Raw genomic sequence first — 19,652 nt, 5'->3', positions numbered from 1 at the left:
ACAACACAAGGGTGTATTAAAGAGTTATTCTGTGTGTTTAGCAAAAACACAATGGCTTATTAAATAGTTATTCTGTTCAAGTTGCACTTCCAGTGCTGGTATCTTAATTTTTCATTAGACATATCCACCAACGTAGCAAAACAAACTGCAGCTGGACCAGAACATAGCAGCACATCTTGCTCTTCATTGTAATCAGAGGGCTAATATTAGTACTATACATACCAGTCTCTCTTGGCTGAGTTGAGGAAATACCCACCGCTTGTTTTTCTAATGTGTTGGAAATTCCAAATAGTTTGCGTAGTCAACTTACACACAAACCTACCCCACCAGATATACCACCAGGGGTCTTTTCATAGTCCCCAGGTCCAGAACAAATTCTAGTAAACACAGTATTATACAGGACCATGAGTGCATGGAACTCCCATCTTATATACCGCAAGTGAACAGCAAACTTGGTTTCAAAAAACAAATTAAGCAATGCCACTCCCCCATGTGGCCTACTTGTGTGTCTGTACTGACATGTATGTGTAATTGACAGATACACACTACTTTTAAAATATGTCAATTGTAAAGTATTTTGTAATGTATTTTTCATTTTGTGTCAGACCCCAGTAAGACGAGCTGTCTCCATTGGCTAATGGGGATCCTAATAAATTAAATGAAAACCATATCAGCACATAATCACTTTTATTCCAGCATTGTTCATACATGCACAACAAGGCATGATACTCGATAGTCACATTGGATGGTGTAAATAAAATCTAAAATATGTTTTAATTTTAGTAAACTATCAATGCGGTTAATTAATCAAACAAATATTGCAATGGTAATCTTTGGATGCCTAAGCAATAGTTAAAATGGGGGTAGACCCCATATGAAGGCCCTCTTCACAGGGACCAGGGATATCCTCAAAGGACTCCTGCATTCACCCAGCCCTCCACTCCCCCTTACTCCCAGGGGCGGACTGGGGCTAAAAGTCAGCCCTGGCAATTCAGCCACAGCAGCCCACATCACTTCTAGACTTATTGTTACAGCCTGAATTCAACATTGATTAAATATATTTTTTCTCTCTCACTCATCTACACAAAATGACAAAGTGAAACCATGTTTTTTGAATTGTTAGCAATTTATTGAAAATACAGAAATATCTAATTTACGTAAGTATTCACAACACTGAGTCAATACATTTACTCCTGAGGTGCTGACTTGCTGCACCCTCGACAACTACTGAGATTATTATTATTCGACCATGCTGGTCATCTATGAACATTTGAACATCTTGGTCATGTTCTGTTATAATCTCCACCCGGCACAGCCAGAAGAGGACTGGCCACCCCTCATAGCCTGGTTCCTCTCTAGGTTTCTTCCTAGGTTTTGGCCTTTCTAGGGAGTTTTTCCTAGCCACCGTGCTTCTACACCTGTACTGCTTGCTGTTTGGGGTGTTAGGCTGGGTTTCTGTACAGCACTTTGAGATATCAGCTGATGTAAGAAGGCTATATAAATTCATTTGATTTGATTTGAATACATGTTAGAACCACCTTTTCCAGAAATTACAGTCTTTCTGGGTAAGTCTCTTAAGAGCTTTGTACACCTGAATTGTTCAATATTTGCACGTTATTCTTAAAAAAATTCATCAAGCTTGGTTGTTGATCATTGCTAGACTGCCATTTTCAAGTCTTGCCATATATTTTCAAGCTGATTTAAATCAAACTGTAACTAGGCCACTCAGGACATTCAATGTCGTCCCGGTTAGTAACTCTAATGTGGCTCCCGAGTGGCGCAGCGGTCTAAGGCACTGCATCTCAGTGCTAGAGGCGTCACTACAGACCCAAGTTTGATTCCAGGCTGTATCACAACCGGCCATGATTGGGAGTCCCATAGGGCGGCGCCCAGCGTGGTAGGGGTTAGGGTTTGCCCGGGGTAGGCCAAACTAGACTGCCAAGTTAAATAAATATAAATAACACTAACTTTAGATTAGCCACTGCAGAAATACTTTACTAATGATTAGTAAATGGTTTATTAATGTGGGAGTAATAATTAATCAATGGTGAACACACAATTTATAAATGGTTTATTACAAACCCTTAAAATAAAGTGTTACCAATATATAAAGCCAACATATTAAGGAACTGGCAGTACATCTGTGTCTCTCTGGTTGAAAGCCTAACTAGTTATATTGAAAATAGAAGTGCCTGACTGTCGTATATCTTCCCGCTATCCTAAGGGTTAATTACTATTACGTATACACTGAGTGTACAAATCATTAGGAACACCTTCCTAATATTGAGTGTAACCTCTTTAGCCCTCTAAACAACGTCAATTTGTTGGGACATGGACTCTACAAGGTGTCGAATGCATTCCACAGGGATGTTGGCCCATAATGACTACAATGCTTCCCACAGCTGTGTCAAGTTGGCTGGATATCCTTTGGGTGGGGGAGCATTCTTGATTACACACGGGAAACTGTTGAGCGTGAAAAACCCAGCAGCTTTGCAGTTCTTGACACACTCAAACCGGTGCGCCTGGCACCTACTACCCGTTCAAAGGCACTTAAATATTTTGTCTTGCCCATTCACCTTCTGAATGGCACACATACACAATCCATGTCTCAATTGTCTCAAGGCTTAAAAATCCTTCTTTAACCTGTCTCCTCTCCTTCATCTATACTGATATGAGTGGATTTAACAAGTGACATCAATAAGGGATCATAGCTTTCAACTGGATTCAACGGGTCAGTCTATGTAATGGAAAGAGCAGGTGTTCCTAATGTTTTGTACACTCAAAACATCAATAAACTGACAGCAAGTCTCTCTCTCTCTCTCTCGCTCTCTCTCTCTCCCTCCCTAAGTCCACTACACTTGACTGCTGCAGCTGAGATGTCTGTCCTGCTAAGCCAAGCATCACCCAGCAACCTCCAATGGGAACATTTTATTTTAAGTATCCATAATAAACTATTTACAATGCGTTCAAGAACTATTCAGACCCCTTGACTCTTCTACATTTTGTTACGTTACAGACTTATTCTGAAATTGATTGAATATTTTTCTCCCTCATCAATCTACACACAATACCCCATTAAAAATATATATATTCATTTTTTAACCTTTGTTTAACTAGGCAAGTCAGTTAAGAACAAATTGTTATTTTCAATGACAGCCTAGGAATAGAGGGTTAACTGCCTGTTCAGGGGCAGAATGACAGATTTGTACCTTGTCAGCTCTGGGATTTGAACTTGCAACCCTCCATTTGCTAGTCCAACACTCTACCCACTAGGCTACCCCATAATGACAAAAGCAAAAACAGGTTTTAATAAATGTTTGCAAAAACAAAAGTAACTTATTTACATAAGTATTCAGACCCTTTGCTATGAGATTCGGAAGCTCAGGTGCATCCTGTTTCCATTGATCATCCTTGAGATGTTTCTACAACTTTAGTCCACCTGTGGTAAATTGCATTAATTGGACATGATTTGGAAAGGCACACACCTGTCAATATAAGGTCCGGCAGTTGACAGTGCGTATCAGAGCAAAAACCAATGCACTGTATAAGGTAGTTGTGAATGAACAAACACATATATCAAACCAATAAGAAAATCACAGAATAGATGCATGAAAGATGGTCATTGGCTTATTTAATTCCTACATACTTCAAATGGTAGGTATTCCCCCTGCCCACTATAGCTAAGTGTTTATTAGGCTACATATAATTCAATTTCAGAAAACAGAGAGAGACTGCCAGTTCCTTGATGGTTTGGCTGTAGCCAATGGCTACATGAAGGAATCGTCAGTCTCTCTCTCTCCCTCTGTTTCCTTTCATTGAATTCAATATGCAACCTTCTGCGTTTGTCAAAGAACGATGCCGGGACTAGTTTATGTGGATGCGGATTTCCAGCATTGTGCTTCGTTTGACAGTGCCTGTATGCGTATCTTTCTACCAAGAAGTGACAGGCCTTTCAGCGAATGAAATAAGTGGGAGATAGGCCTTCAGTGCTGTGGCTATGTAATGTAGTCTTAACACCAGAGTCACTTGTTACTACAGCTCATAAACTCACTTGTTACTACAGCTCATAAACTCACTTGTTACTACAGCTCATAAACTCACTTGTTACTACAGCTCATAAACTCACTTGTTACTACAGCTCATAAACTCACTTGTTACTACAGCTCATAAACTCACTTGTTACTACAGCTCATAAACTCACTTGTTACTACAGCTCATAAACTCACTTGCTGGGCTGAAGTGACTGAGATTCAGAAGCGGATAAATATTGATTAAACAAAATACACAGACAGTTCCCGAATTGACCTTTATTGTAATACATGATGACTTGTGTTTAGTAAAAAGCACTGTATAAATGTCTAGTAGATGGCTATTGCCTTACCTATGTGTTGTAAAAGCCAATCTAATGGCTTGTTAGGCTATAATGCAAGTACCCTAGCGTCTAAATGTTCTCCCGAATCCCCCTTACCTAATTAGCCTACTATTGTAGGTATGAAATATATTTCATACAATTTACAGCCAAAACATTAGTTCTAACTGGCAGTAGTACACTACATGATCTATGTCAGTGTGCATGTGTGTCTTTCTCTGTTTTCTTCCTACCTCGACTACACCACAGCATCTTATCTGTCTTTTCTCACAGACACACCACTCGGACTAGCAGAACCAGAACTTTTAGCAAATAAGTAGGTTAATTTCACACATTTAGCAGTGTCGGCCTCAAGCCCTTTTTTGGTCTCTAACCTTTTTGGCGTTACCCTTCCGTTTAGGGCATCCGAGCCCCACAGCTCACTTTTCTCATCAGCTGTATGCAGAAATGTTCTATGTGTTGTCTTAGGAATTCAACAATCTCTGTGTTGGTCTTGCCAACCCCCATTGTCACACCTCTGAGGAGCAAAGGTTACATCCTGTAGATCTAATATATGATTGGAGGTTAACTTTGCAGTAATACTATTGGTCAACACCTCAGGTTTTTAATCCAAACAACTCAGATGCTTATAAAAGGTACATTTTTCTTTCTCTTGTTTGTTCCTGACCCGCTGTGATGAGGTACTCTTTCTTTCTCTTTCCACCCCATGGGCTTTTGGGGGCATGTCCTTTCAGTTCTATGGTTTCTCTCTCTCTCTCTCTCTGACCATGCTCTGAAAAATGCCTTGTAACGCTTGTTAATGCCTTGTAACTTAAGATTGAGGCCTCGTATGTGAATCCATTTGTTTTACAATGTAATTAAAAACACTTGTATTTAGAATCCATTCTCAGACATTTCTTCATTACCTATTAGTGTAACTCAACCATAGTCTCTTGCATATTGCTAATCATCTTTATGGATTCAGATACAATTGTTAATAGGCTAATGGCTTAGTCTTATTAGTAGTTGCATATGAGGTATTTACGATATCACTACACCCGTTTTCTGTTTTGACTGAGTGACTGACAGAGTCAGAGCGAGTCTTACTCGCCTTGATGATCCGCATTTGACTTTGAATGCGAATTTGCGCCACCTCAGGTCAGCCAGCCTATCTTGGTAGGGGAGCCGACTGTTGACCACTGGTCAGCCAAATGCTCAATATAGATGATTATGGCAACAGAGAAATAGCACAAAAGTATTTTTTTTAAATGTTCATGGGCCGCCGGGCCGTGTCCAGTATTTTGGTAGATTATAAACTCAGCAAAAAAAGAAACGTAACTTTTCAGGACCCTGTCTTTCAAAGTTAATTCGTAAAAATCCAATTAACTTCCCAGATCTTCATTGTAAAGTGTTTAAACACTGTTTCTCATGCTTGTTCGATGAACCATAAACAATTAATGAACATGCACCTGTGGAACGGTTGTTAAGACAATAACATCTTACAGACGGTAGGCAATTAAGGTCACAGTTATGAAAACTTATGACACTACAGAGGACTTTCTACTGACTGAAAAACACAATAATAAAGATGCACAGGGTCCCTACTCATCTGCATTAACATGCCTTAGGCATGCTGCAAGGAGGCATGAGGACTGCAGATGTGGCCAGGGCAATAAATTGCAATGTCTGTACTGTGAGATGCCTAAGACAGGTCTACAGGGAAACAGGACGGACAGCTGATTGTCCTCGTAGTGGCAGATCACGTGTAACAACACCTGCACAGGATCGGTACATCCGAAAAACGCCTGCGGGACAGGTACAGGATGGCAACATCAACTGCCTGAGTTACACCAGGAACGCACAATCCCTCCATCAGTGCTCAGACTGTCCGAAATAGGCTGAGAGAGGCTGGACGAAAAATCCTAATAGTATCCGTAAAGTTTGTAGAAACATGTCAAACGATGTTTATAATCAATCCTCAGGTTGTTTTTAGTCATAATAATCAATAATATGTCAACCGGACAATAATGCCATCCTATATATAAAAGGTAAACAAGAAACCGCACTCTTGGTCGTGCGCATTAAAAAGCTCTGGGCCACTGCAGTGTCCACTCATTCAGAGAGGTCTTACTCATTCAGAGAGGTCTTACTCCCTCATTTTTCAGAATACAAGCCTGAAACCATTTCTAAAGACTGTTGACATCTAGTGGAAGCCATAGGAATTGCCATTTGAGTCTTAGATCAAAGGATACTGTAATGGCATTCAATAGAAAACTACAAACGTTTAAAAAATCCCACTTCCTGGATTAATGTTTCTCAGGTTTTCGCCTGACAAATCAGTTCAGTTATACTCACATACATTATTTTAACTGTTTTGGAAACTTTAGAGTGTTTTCTATCCAAGTGTTTTCTATCCATATTCTATCCATATGCATATCCTATCTTCTGGGCCTGAGTAGCAGGCAGTTTACTTTGGGCACACTTTTCATCTGGAATTGAAAATAGGGCCAGACAGGAATGTCAGTGTTCTGCCATGGCCAGCGAAGAGCCCGGATCTCAATCCCATTCAGCACACCTGGGACCTGTTGGATCAGAGGCTGAGGGTTAGGGACATTCCCCCCCAGAAATGTCCGGGAGCTGGAAGAGTGGGGTAACATCTCACAGCAAGAACTGGCAAATCTGGTGCAGTCCATGAGGAGGAGATGCACTGCAGTACTTAATGCAGCTGGTGACAACACCCTTTGTTGAGGGACAAATTATTCCATTTTTGTTAGTCACATGTCTGTTGAACTTGTTCAGTTTATGTCTCAGTTGTTGAACCTTGTTATGTTCATACAAATATTTACACGTTAAGTTTGCTGAAAATAAAACGCCGTTGACAGTGAGAGGACGTTTTTTTCTTTGCTGAGTTTAGATTTTTTTTGTCAGTTTCGACCAGCCCAGAGTAATAAATGATGGTGTGGCCTTTCTGGCATTTGCCAGAATTGACAGACAGCCAATCCGCCCATTCTCACTCCCACATGTCCGAGCCTGTAAGTCAGCTGCCCTCTACCACCTTTTGAAGATGTCAGGGGAGCTCCAGTCTGATAGAGAACAGTCGTGTGGAACAATACATGTTTGAAGAAGATCATATATATATTTCAGCAGCCTTATTCTCCATAGACCGGTGCATGCCAAATTGGCCCAGGCAGGGTGTAGTAGGGCTGGGCTACAGATACAGACAGACAGTGCTAGAGCTATCCTGTCCCGGTCTGGCGATGCAGGCAGCCATTGGAACTGCGTTTTCCACACCATGGCACTCAGATTGGGAGGAGAGCATCCAAGCTGATATAATTGGTCTTGGTGACACAGGAAGAGAGGGTTTGATGCTATGGTAAGAGGGTAAGACTCATTCATAGTCAGACCAGGGATGGGTGATTGAAAGAGAGAAGAGGAGGCCATTGTTAGAAAGGATGTTCGGTCAGGGTTAGGGAGTTGAGAGGTTGAAAGGCGTGGAGGTTTTAGTGAGACACACACTGGAAGGTTAAGAGGTGTGTGTGTATAGGTTGCAGGTGCTTGGCTGGTTGGGGCATTGCTCTGAGCGAAATCTTCAGATGAAACTGAGCATATGAATTGTGTTGAATAAAACAGCACCTTTTTCAATTATTCATCCCTCTAAAATACTCTGACCAGCTAATAGATATAGAGTTGCAATACTGAGAGGAATCTGTAGGTAGAATTTAAGACTGTTATCAAATTCTTCAGTCAAACGTATTTTAGTCTGATGTGCAATTAAGCTAATTTTCATTGTCTAGGATGAGTGCAAGCTGTCAAATCACTTTTTTTTAATAGAAAGAGAAAACGCATAGAAATGTTATTGACAGGAAATGTTGTTATTGAAAGAGTATGATTTACACAGCAATCCTTCCATCCGGCCTTTATTTAATAATGAGACCTTTTTGAGAATATCTTCAAAGTTCTGTTGTTTCATATGCAGACAAAGGAAAGTGAATGTATGTTTTTTGTGTGGAGAACAGGTTAGTAAAAATCTCCAATAGATTCCTCTATGCAGAAGATAATGAGGATAAATGCCATTGAATTTCCTCTCTACACACACGCAAACATACATACATACACACACACACACACACACACACACACACACACACACACACACACACACACACACACACACACACACACACACACACACACACACACACACACTCTCTCTCTCTCTCTCGCTCTTTCCCTCTATAATCACTGCATTCTCAACATAGAATACAATTTCTCACCGTTTAATTGCCCCATTAAAAGATTGTACCTCTAAGATCTGTCACATTATTGAGCCTCCACCCTTACTAAGGAGCGACCCCTGCTCTCACTTTAGTCAATTATCTAACCTTCACTTTCATAAAGTCACACTGGGTCTAATCTGCCCATAGACACAGGTCTAGGATCAGTTCACCATCCTTCAATCCTAACCTTTACCATTAAGCATATAAAACTCATAACTGACCATAGATCATTGTCTTGGAGGGACTTCCTCCTACTCAGCTGAAGTAACAGACTACAGACGTGACCTTTATCATGTAGACAATGTGACATGTTCTACTGCCAGGGACAGAGAGGGTAGCTGGGGGAAGCAGACACCTCCGCTAAGGGGGGTGACGTGACAGAGTCTGGAGAGAGAGTTAGCTCTCAGCACTCTGATAGCCTCATACAATTTGAGTGTGTGTGTGTGTGACAGGACACAGGAAAAAATGGTGTGGCCGTGGTGTGTCTGGAAGGGGGGGGAGAGAGTGTGCATTCTTATAAGTGTGTGTGTGTGTGTGTGTGTGTGTGTGTGTGTGTGTGTGTGTGTGTGTGTGTGTGTGTGTGTGTGTGTGTGTGTGTGTGTGTGTGTGCGTGTGCGCGTGTGCGTGTGTGCGTGTGTGTGTGTGTGTACGTAGGTGCGTGTGTGTGTGAATGAGGCTGTTGAGTGGGCTATGTGTTAGACTGAAGGTGTAGACAGCATAGGAGAAGTCAATAGAATGCTCTTAAAGGAATGAACTTCTTCCTCCCCTGGAGTCTGCAGTAACACCCTTCCACATACCTTCCAAGTTAGATATTCTGAAAAGACTGATGGTGAACTATAAACAGGGCTACCACCTTATTGTGGGAGATGGAATGAAATTCTATTATAATGATCACAATATATACATGAATGTTGTACATAGTTCCACCCATATACAGTGCCCTCTGGAATTCTTCAGACCCCTTGACCCCTTTTTCCACATTTTGTTACAGTACAGCCTTTTTCTAAAATTGATAAAATAAAACAAATCCCTCAGCAATCTACACACATTTTTGCTAATGTAAAAAAAAAATCAAAAACAGAAATACCTTATTTATATGGAGTCCACCTGTGGTAAATTCAATTGATTGGACATGATTTGGAAAGGCACATACCTGTCTATATGAGGTCCGAACAGTTGACAGTGCATAACAGAGCAAAAACCAAGCCATGATGTCGAATGAATTGTTCATAGAGCTCCGAGACCGCATTGTGTCGAGGCACAGATCTGGGGAAGGGTACCAACAAATATCTGCAGCATTGAAGGTCCCCAAGAACACAGTGTCCTCCATCCTTCTTAAATGGAAGAACTTTGGAACCACCGAGACTCTTCCTAGAGCTGGCCGCCCGGCCAGACCTGAGCAATCGGGGAGAAGGGCCTTAGTCAGTTGAGGTGACCAAGAACCCGATGGTCACTCTGACAAAGTTCTAGAGTTCCTCTGTGGAGATGGAAGAACCTTCCAGAAGAACAACCATTTCTGCAGCACTCCACCAATCAGGCCTTTATGGTAGAGTGGCCAGACAGAAGCCACTCCTCAGTAAAAGGTACATGACAGCCCGCTCGGAGTTTGCCAAAAGGCACCTAAAAACTCTCAGACCATAAGAACCAAGATTCTCTGGTCAGATGAAATCAAGATGGAACTATTTGGCCTGAATGCCAAGCATCACGTCTGGAAGAAACCTGGCATCATCCCTACGGTGAAGCATGGTGGTGGCAGCATCATGCTGTGGGGATGTTTTTCAGGGGCAGGAACTGGGAGATGAATCAAGATGGAGGGAAAGATGAATGGAGAAAAGTACAGAGAGATCCTGCTCCAGAGTGCTCAGGTCCTCAGTCGGGGGTGAAGGTTCACCTTCCAACAGAACAACGACCCTAAGCAGACAGGCAAGACAAGGCAGGAGTGGCTTTGTGACAAGTCTCCGAATGTCCTTGAGTGGCCCAGCCAGAGCCCGGACTTGAACCTGATCGGACATCTCTGGAGAACCCTGAAAATAGCTGCGCAGCAACACTCCCCATCCAACCTGGCAGAGCTTGAGAGGATCTGCAGAGAAGAATGGAAGAAACTCCCCAAATACAGGTGTGCCAAGTTTGTAATGTCATACCCAAGTAGAATCGATGCTGTATCGCTGCCAAAGGTGCTTCAACAAATTACTGAGTAAAGGGTATGAATACTTATGTAAATGTATATTAAACAAACAAAAGAATATTAGCAAAAAATTCTACAAACTGTTTTTCCTTTGTATTCGGTTTGTGTTGTTTGGTGAGGGGGGAAATGATTCAATCCGTTTTAGAATAAGGCTGTAGCGTAACAAAATGTGGGAAAAGTCAAGGGGTTTGAATACTTTCTGAAGGCGCTATATAACTGTGAAATTGCTGTCATCTGAAGGGCTTTGCCCGTTCACGTAATTATATTTCTACGGTTCCACCACTTACAAAATCTAAATGTAAAGGCAGACTTTATGTTGAAAGAAAGACATGCACTGCTCAGGCATTTGACAGATGCTTGCCTGTAAATGTTTGCATGATCCATCCCCACAGGGTGTGCAATGGGTGGGCTGTTTTATTTACTGGTGTGAAACAGACAAGCTAACATCAGGTCCGACCTGTCTCTGCTGCTCTACTAGACTGGGGCATTAAACACACTATGGCTTAATTGCATTATCTGGCCCACAGAGCATGGTGTTGTGTGGGAGAAGTGGGAGAAGTGAGAGAAGTGAGAGAGAGAGAGAGAGAGAGAGAGAGAGAGCCGAGAGGCAGGGTGGGATATATTGTTTGTGTGTCTAGACTATGTCTATGGTTGAAGTTGATGAGGGGGGAAGTGAAGGGGGAGAGGAGGGGGAGAAGAGAGGGTGAGAGGAGAGGAGGGGATGACAGAGAGGAAGGAGAGAGGCGCAAAAGGATGAGAGAATTTAGCAAGAGTAGAGGTACTGTAAGAGAGGAGGAGGAGAGGAAAAAGGAATGGAAGGAAAGACCGAGGATGTCAGAGGAGGGTAAAGAGGGAGAAAGGACAAAGAGAGGATGGAGAACAGATTCACATCTCAACTGGACAGACAGAGACATGGAACACATGCAGTATTGAACTTAACCCATAGTGAGAAAACCTTCAAGTTGCCACTCAGCAGTGCAGTGCTCTGCAAGATAGGCTAGTGCTCTCCAGTACTTGGGGCCCCTGTCCCCACAGCTGATGAGAGTGCAAACAGGTACTCCAGTCCCATTAAGCGCACTCTCCCTCTCTCCTCCCATCGCTTCATATCTTTGCCCTCACATCTCCTCTCACCTCAGAGCTAAACGGCATAGATGATAGAAGCACACTGAACTTTGGGGGTTAATTTTTAACCTTTTGATATATGCGTATTATTGTGTGCTTTGGCTCATTGTAGAGTTCTCGTTCGGGGTTGGGAGTTTATCATCTCGCAAATTGCAATTGAATAAAATGGAATGATTTCAGAGATTGTCTATCGTATAGGCTAATCACCACACCACTTTTATAATCCTTAGTTAGCTCTCTGTGAATAAGACTAGAGGATTGTTTGTTATAGTATGGCTCCATTCATCGTGCTCAAGAAAGTAAACTTTACAGGAAGAGCCAGATGTCATTATTTATCATCTTACATCTAATTTATTTATGAAACAGAAAAAGAATGGAATTCTCGGTTGAATTCTTCTTGAATTATTTACACTGAAATGGTTAATTCCATACAAGGCCTCAGAAGATCTCGGCTCTGTTCTGTTTAATACTTTATTATCTTTCCTAAACCGAAAACGCAGGAGAAAGGAAGAGAGAGGGAAAAGTAGTTTATCCATCCTGGACCCTATAATTGTTCTTCAACTCTTATTTAGGAAGTGTTTATGGAACATTTTAGGATGCCTAAAATTTGTGAAGTTATGTTGAATAATTTATTGTTTTTGACAACTTAAGGTTTTTGGGATATTGTAGGATTTTAGGGTGGGAAAGATATTGCTGTAGGTCTATAATGTTATATCTTACTAAATTGGCTTGATGCAACGATATTAATGAAGCATCTTATAAAGTGATAATTATATGATGGGTGGGATAATTCAAAGAATCAAAATAAGTCCATGATGTAGGCCTTTACTATATATATTTACAAGATGTTAACCTGATCGAATTTTAACTGATTTGTATCAATATTATTCATCCATTCGATTCCTCTCATGCCATGTATTATTCAAACTGTTGAAAAGTCTCACTCAACCCTCGGGTTGAATGGCATCATGTCATGGATCTCTTAAAATATTATAGGACTAGGCTACTCCTATCCCTTCAGCGGGAAAATACGAAGATATTGCATGAAGTCAGTGGAGATAAAGCTATTAGATTAAGAAGTGTGTTAGGGAGCTCAACTCTTCGCTAATGGAGTATATTCTATAATGGAGTATATTTTATCATGACCCGTTTAGAGAGCGGTGGATGCGCAGCTCATGGTCCCAGGTTGGTGCAGTCAAAAGCCGCCTAATGAAAAGAGACGCATCGCTGATTGCTGCTATATCTGGGCCCGCTGTGGAAGTGGCATCGATTTAACAATTTAGCAGCCCTGTCCTCTGTGTTGGAATTAGTCACGGCTCAACGATGCCCAGCTTGCCGCCTTTTACACACACACACACACACACACACACACACACACACACACACACACACACACACACACACACACACACACACACACACACACACACACATAAATGAGGGAGAAATATCCTACACTCTCTCTCGCACTCCAAGGTGCATTAATTGAGGAACTATATGTGCAAAATATTTAGTCTTGGAGGAAATTGAAAGTTCAATACAAAATGTAAAATAAACCTAGAAATATAATAGGTAAAAATATGGTTATTATTATATACATATATATATATATATATATATATATATATATATATATATATATATATATATATATATATATATATATATATATATATATATATATATTGAATGTCATTACCAGGCTATGATATATGTGCATGTGATTTAGTAGATGTTGGTTTACACAACACCATTTCAGCACCATGGAGAGCGAACACAAGGCACCCATAAAGGTTAATCCTTTCAATTTTGCCTTAATAACAAATTTAAGATAGTTGCATTTGCAAAACGTAGGCTACAGGCTGGTCAACAACGTACCCTGTTTCAGGACCATGGAGAGCGAACGCAAGGCGAAATCACACTCAACAGAGAACATCATTCTGCAAAAAAAACAATTGTTTATTTCCGTGACTCATCAACTGCAATCGGACTTTAGTGCAAGAAGTGTGAAATACGTCTATCAGATGTGATCATAAGCAAAACATACCGTATATTATGCACTACTTGGTTTAAGAGGAAACATTGTGCTGTCATGCTTCAGGTTATTATAAGAGGTCTGGGAAAGGTGTACACAACTAGGATACTCTGTGTCCCCACTTCCCAGATCATAAAACAACATATTATCAGAGTGTTTTAGTGATTCAACAATCCAGAACTTTTTAATCTGTGGAATGTGGGGGATCATTTTACTGGGAGAATGGGTATGCTACTACTTTGCTTTTCTTAGTGTCCAAAGGGATTGAATCCCTTTTTTCCACTCATTTAAAAATGCATTTAAAGTGAAAGTAGTCTGAATTTGATATTTATGCAAAACGTCATTGTTCTGATGTTTGTCATTATAACGTCATTATACTGCCGTTTATGTGCATTCATGTATTGACATTTTTCTAAAACAAAAAAAGGCATGGAAGCATGTAGTATCATAAGGAGTTCAGATAGCCTTCTGCTCAGGTTGAGTTCATTCAAAGGGTGAGAGGATAGCAGTCTCTGTATGTCTCTCTAAGGAAGTCGATACATACTGCAAAGACGAGGTAACATGTTCAACAGAGTTCTGCCTCCCATCGCCTATCCATTTAACCCAATCCACACCCTGTCCATGGCTGACTTGGACAGCACAGGTTTAAAGGAACTCTGTCTGAATAGGGGGTCGTGGAAGACCCCGTCCACCCAATCTCTCAGAGTAGCCACTGGCGAGTCCTGCTGCTCAGCCGCCCTCACCTTCAGGTGGGGTACTTCGGTCAGATACCCCCCTGGGGAGAGGGCCTCGCTGGGGGTGGCTGTGTGCATGCATGGAGGGAACTCAGGTTGGATAGCAGCAGTTTGTGCAATGGACCAGATGTTAGGTTTGCTGCTCTCTGTACTTCGCAGGTCCCGTTGAGTGTAGAATGAGTTGGTTGTTCGGTCGTGGTCTGGTGTGTTTTTGAGGCAATCTGCTGACTGTGGCAATCGTTCATTCCCGTGTCGGAGTGTGTCTGGGGTATGTGTGAGTGGGCTGTTGGAAGGTTCTTTGGGGTGGTGGCGCTGGTCCGGTGGTGTGTGTACTGGGGTGTCTTTGGTGTGAAACGGGTGTTTAGGGTCGCAGTCAGAACCATCTGACTCCAGCAGATCAAAGTCCTCCAGGTCACTCTGTTTTAGGTCCACACTCCTCCCCGTTACAGAGTCTACAACCAAGAAATACAAAGATGTTTTAACAATCACAAAATTGACAGGACGGATAGAATGCAACTTCCATATAAATTAATGGGAAGCCATTTTAACAGCCAGGTCACTCGTGATACCAGTCAGTATTCGACGTCTATCCATGTCTGAGGATGTCAGGAGATGACGTGGAAACCAGACACTTGGGGAAACAGTAAGCATCTGCCTCTGATTCCAAAGGTTGAACGTTTGAATCCTGCGATAGCCTATCCCAAACCTTAACCCTATACCTTAACCATTCAGAGTTAATGTCTCACCTTAAGAAGTTGGAGTTAATGCCTGAACTTAACCATAAACACTTCGAAATTTGATGTTTGGAACAACTTCCAAATTTCAAGTTTGAGAAACACGGATGAACATCTAATTCTGAGTTGACTGTGAGAGCGGGTAGCATGTTAATGGGTTCGTCTAGTTAATTATATAAATCTATGGTACACATGCACTCACCATCAACATCTATCTCGTGTTTGATTGGCTCCTCCTCTTGCGATCCCTCCACACCATCACTGTCATCTTCACAGCCCCTCTCATCAGAGCTTTTATTGGCTCGTGGTGACCATGTGACTTTGTTCTCCTTCTTCAACCTCCGCCGTGCATTGGCAAACCACGTGGATACCTGAATGAACAAACACATTAATAAATCATTACATATTTGATCAATTCCCAAGCCTATTGTTGTGGCCCTGAGCACAGCACTTAACCCCTAAACCTGCTCCAGGGGCATCGTATGTATGTGTATTTGGGTCTTTAGGAGGCTTTAGGATAAAGCAGAAGACACATTTCTGTGGGATGTAATCTTCTTCTGTGATTAACCAGTGCCTAGTACTCCTCGATCGAGCATGTACTGTATGTAGCACATGATAAGTTCAGAAGAGCTCCAACTAACATATTCATCCCCAAACACTGAGCCAGTTGTTACCTGTGTAAGTGTCATCTTAGTGATGATGGCCAGCATGATCTTCTCTCCCTTGGTGGGGTACGGGTTCTTCTGGTGCTCCTGCAGCCAGGCCTTCAGAGTGCTGGTGGTCTCTCTGGTGGCGTTCTTCCTCCGTGCTGCGGCACTGTCCACAGATGACCCATACCTGGGAGAAGGGAGGTGAGGGGAGTGGTGTCAGAATAGGAGTGAATTTGACAGAGAAACTCTTCCAAATATTGCATTTTTCACATTATGTTGAATGGATCTAATATGTGCTGGAGCTTCGTTTTCAAATATTGTATTTTTTCCTCCGTGTACTTGGTGTTTGACATATATGTTCAAGAGATATGCATGTGTAAATGGAACTATGTTATGCATCAATGACTTATTCCTATTTCTCATATTTTGATCATATTTTGATGTTTACAAGAATTACAAGTTATTTAGAAACAGATAACATAGTAGTAGACATACCCATATCGGTCATATGGATACTGCCCAAATGCGTAATCATATGGATAGTAAGCAGGGGTTTGAGAGGCGCCCACATGTGCAGACGCTCCATCTTTGGACTCCAAGGTTCCCTGCAGATATGAAATCAAAAGACTTTCATTGACATAACTTGACAAAACCTTTCAAAAACGGAGTCAATTATGTTTTGTTTAGTCTACTTTGCTCACCACAGATATGGATCAGTCCAGTGCGCACGAATTGGACAAAGGTTTGTCCTTTTCATTTTTTTTCGCTGACATGACCAATTAAATGAAAAAAGAAGAAAAAAAGAAAAAAAAGAAGGAAAGTCAATATAGAAAAAAAGCCTACCTACCCTGGCATACAGAGCTGTTGCGTCGCCTCCGCAGGTGCCATAGTACCCTTGGCTCTTTCCATAGCCAGCTCCATACACACCCAGACCTATAGCCGGGGTTGGTATCTCCTGGCCCGGGGAGCCGAGCAGCCTGCTCTCGTACGCTGGGCACCGAAGAGGCTGGGGAGAGGGATGCGTCACACCTGAGTCCAGGAGAGACCTTCCGCCAGGCTCGAAGCAGCTGGCCAAAGAGCTCGTGCTCATGAGGAACTGGCGCGAAAACAAGAAAACATTATTTAGTACAAATATAGACAATACGCAATACATGAGCACAAAACGAAAAAGGCTACCAATAAATCACAGTTATTTTGTAAAAAAAAAAAAAAAACGTAGGCTATATGATGTTTCTGCAAAACCGGAGACACTAGCTTATAAAGTACAGAAACAAACAATGTTTTCCTTCACCACACTTTCAAGTTTCTTCTAATTTAGTGAAAAACGCATTACCTGGTGTGTGGGTGAATAGGGGTATCCTAGCTGCGGGTAAGCCATGATATCAAACATCAGTGAATGTCGGCAAACTTTAAAGGATCAAGCACCAGCACAATGTCCAACTGTCACTCATCAATGCATCAGGATCAAGTAGCCCGTAGACGCTGATCTAAGGTCAGTTCCGAAGAAGGAATCTGGGTAAGTTACACGTGTGCTAGATCTGTGCGTAAAGGTAACTTTGACTAAATCAAATCAAATCAACACCAAGACACTCTGCTTTCCACTGCGGGTAACGTGCCGGCACCCAATATTTGGTTTGTAATGAACAGTCTGCTTCAGCTGTTCTTCGGCTCTTCTATTGAGGTATTAGAGAAATATCAGCTATAGAGCAATTCTCCCTTGGGATGTTTTTTTGGAGATGGCTCAGGTGTCCAAGTCGGTTGACGGTTGGTGACGCGCTGAATTAATGAATATGTTTACCGTCCAGTCAGTCTGGTGAAACACATTATTTGCAGTCCAAAGAGGCAGGGATGTTGTGATCTATGATCCACAAACCAACCATGCCACTCCTGATGCGCTCTCTGCTTTTAACTCGCCTGTCGCTCTGACGTCACATGGACTCCGGCGTGCACAACTACTGGTCATCTCCTTCAGCATATTTAGTTCAGGACCTTCGATTTAGCCCCGTTTCGTGGAGAAATACAAATGTGTAAAATAATACACTATATATTAAATCAATTAAAAGTGGTCGAAATGCATCATCGAGATAGAAAAGCCTACTTTCATTGAGAAAACAAAAACGAAGGTACAGGCCTAAATTCCTCAGAATTATTTTGAAGAATAAACGTATCAAAGTCTGCTTTCATTGAACTACAAGACAGGAAAGAAAATACAACTATATAACTCTGGACAGATTCTCCAAACTGTCTAAAACCATAGAATCCTTCCCGTTATTGCCGGTGTCTGTGAACGACAGACCTGCTCGCTTAAAGATTTTTGTTTCCACACGAGCGCACACACCGCCCCGGGGTCCCGGTAAATATAATGAGGATGTGTTCAAATCGCTCCCATCCTCCCTCCCTCTCTCCCTCCCTCTCTCCCTCCGACACACACACACACACACACACACACACACACACACACACACACACACACACACACACACACACACACACACACACACACACACACACACACACACACACACACACACACACACACACACACACACACACACACTACATCAGAGGTGGAACAAGGAATGATGTGAAAGCTCTATCGCAGATGATTGATGACTATGAGATGATATTAGCATAATAGCTTTTTATTCCTGTAGTTTAGATAACATGTCACCTCAATGAAATTACCTCCTGACTCCTGATCAAGCTGTTATAGTGGTGAGGAGATTATAATAGCCAGGTCTGAACGAATTAATCAAACAATAAGCACGTCTCTTATCTTGAGAGGGTATCATTTCCAACTCAGTGGCTGTGATGATGATAAATTCAAAGTTGCCCTGGAAGAGGAAATGCTATTCATATTGTGATTTAGCTGTATTATACATTATTGTTTACCTGTTTTTTAATTACTAAAGGTCAAATTGTAATTATATCCTAATAAGCTGTGTGTGCGTGTGTGTATGTGTGTGTGTGTGTGTGTGTGTGTGTGTGTGTGTGTGTGTGTGTGTGTGTGTGTGTGTGTGTGTGTGTGTGTGTGTGTGAGTGTGTGTGTGTGTGTGTGTGTGTGTGTGTGTGTGTGTGTAAGAATCACCCTATCAGAGTAATTCTTAACAGATCAATGTCATCTCTCCCCAGAGACTATCCAAACACGCCATCCTTAATAAAAACACTTGACATGAGATTTTACTGATATAACAATACTGTAACTGTATCTGTCATTACTAATCTAAAGCATTAAAGATGATGAGTATCTCATCTCTCTCTCCCCGTCTCTTGCTCACTCAACTCTCTTGGCCTTCCTTTCTCCCCACTCTCTCATCTCTCTCCTGCTCTCTCCCCCCTCTTTCATCTCTCTCCTGCTCTCTCCCCCCTCTCTCATCTCTCTCCTGCTCTCTCCCCCCTCTCTCATCTCTCTCCTGCTCTCTCCCCCCTCTCTCATCTCTCTCCTGCTCTCTCCCCCTCTCTCATCTCTCTCCTGCTCTCTCCCCCTCTCTCATCTCTCTCCTGCTCTCTCCCTCCTCTCTCATTCTCCCCCTAACCCTCCTCCCTCCTCTCTCATCTCTCTCCCCC

General features: G+C 42.0%; 1 protein-coding gene across 1 annotated transcript; it reads right to left on the bottom strand.

Annotated features, from left to right (window-relative positions):
• Window positions 1-14,557: 14,557 nt before the first annotated feature.
• Window positions 14,558-17,475, bottom strand: LOC135551387 (iroquois-class homeodomain protein irx-4-A-like). Its single transcript, XM_064982606.1, has 6 exons — window positions 17,419-17,475; window positions 16,933-17,181; window positions 16,581-16,690; window positions 16,110-16,272; window positions 15,638-15,806; window positions 14,558-15,153 (listed from the first exon to the last, which is right to left on the bottom strand). The coding sequence occupies exons 1-6, from the start codon at window positions 17,473-17,475 to the stop codon at window positions 14,558-14,560; spliced, it is 1,344 nt and encodes a 447-aa protein (XP_064838678.1).
• Between the last annotated feature and the right edge of the window lie 2,177 nt (window positions 17,476-19,652).

Source organism: Oncorhynchus masou, chromosome 13 (genome assembly GCF_036934945.1).
Source record: "Oncorhynchus masou masou isolate Uvic2021 chromosome 13, UVic_Omas_1.1, whole genome shotgun sequence".
Classification (NCBI taxonomy): domain Eukaryota; kingdom Metazoa; phylum Chordata; class Actinopteri; order Salmoniformes; family Salmonidae; genus Oncorhynchus; species Oncorhynchus masou.
The sequence above is the reverse complement of the archived record's forward strand: the minus strand, read 5'-3'. Positions and strand labels throughout refer to the sequence as shown.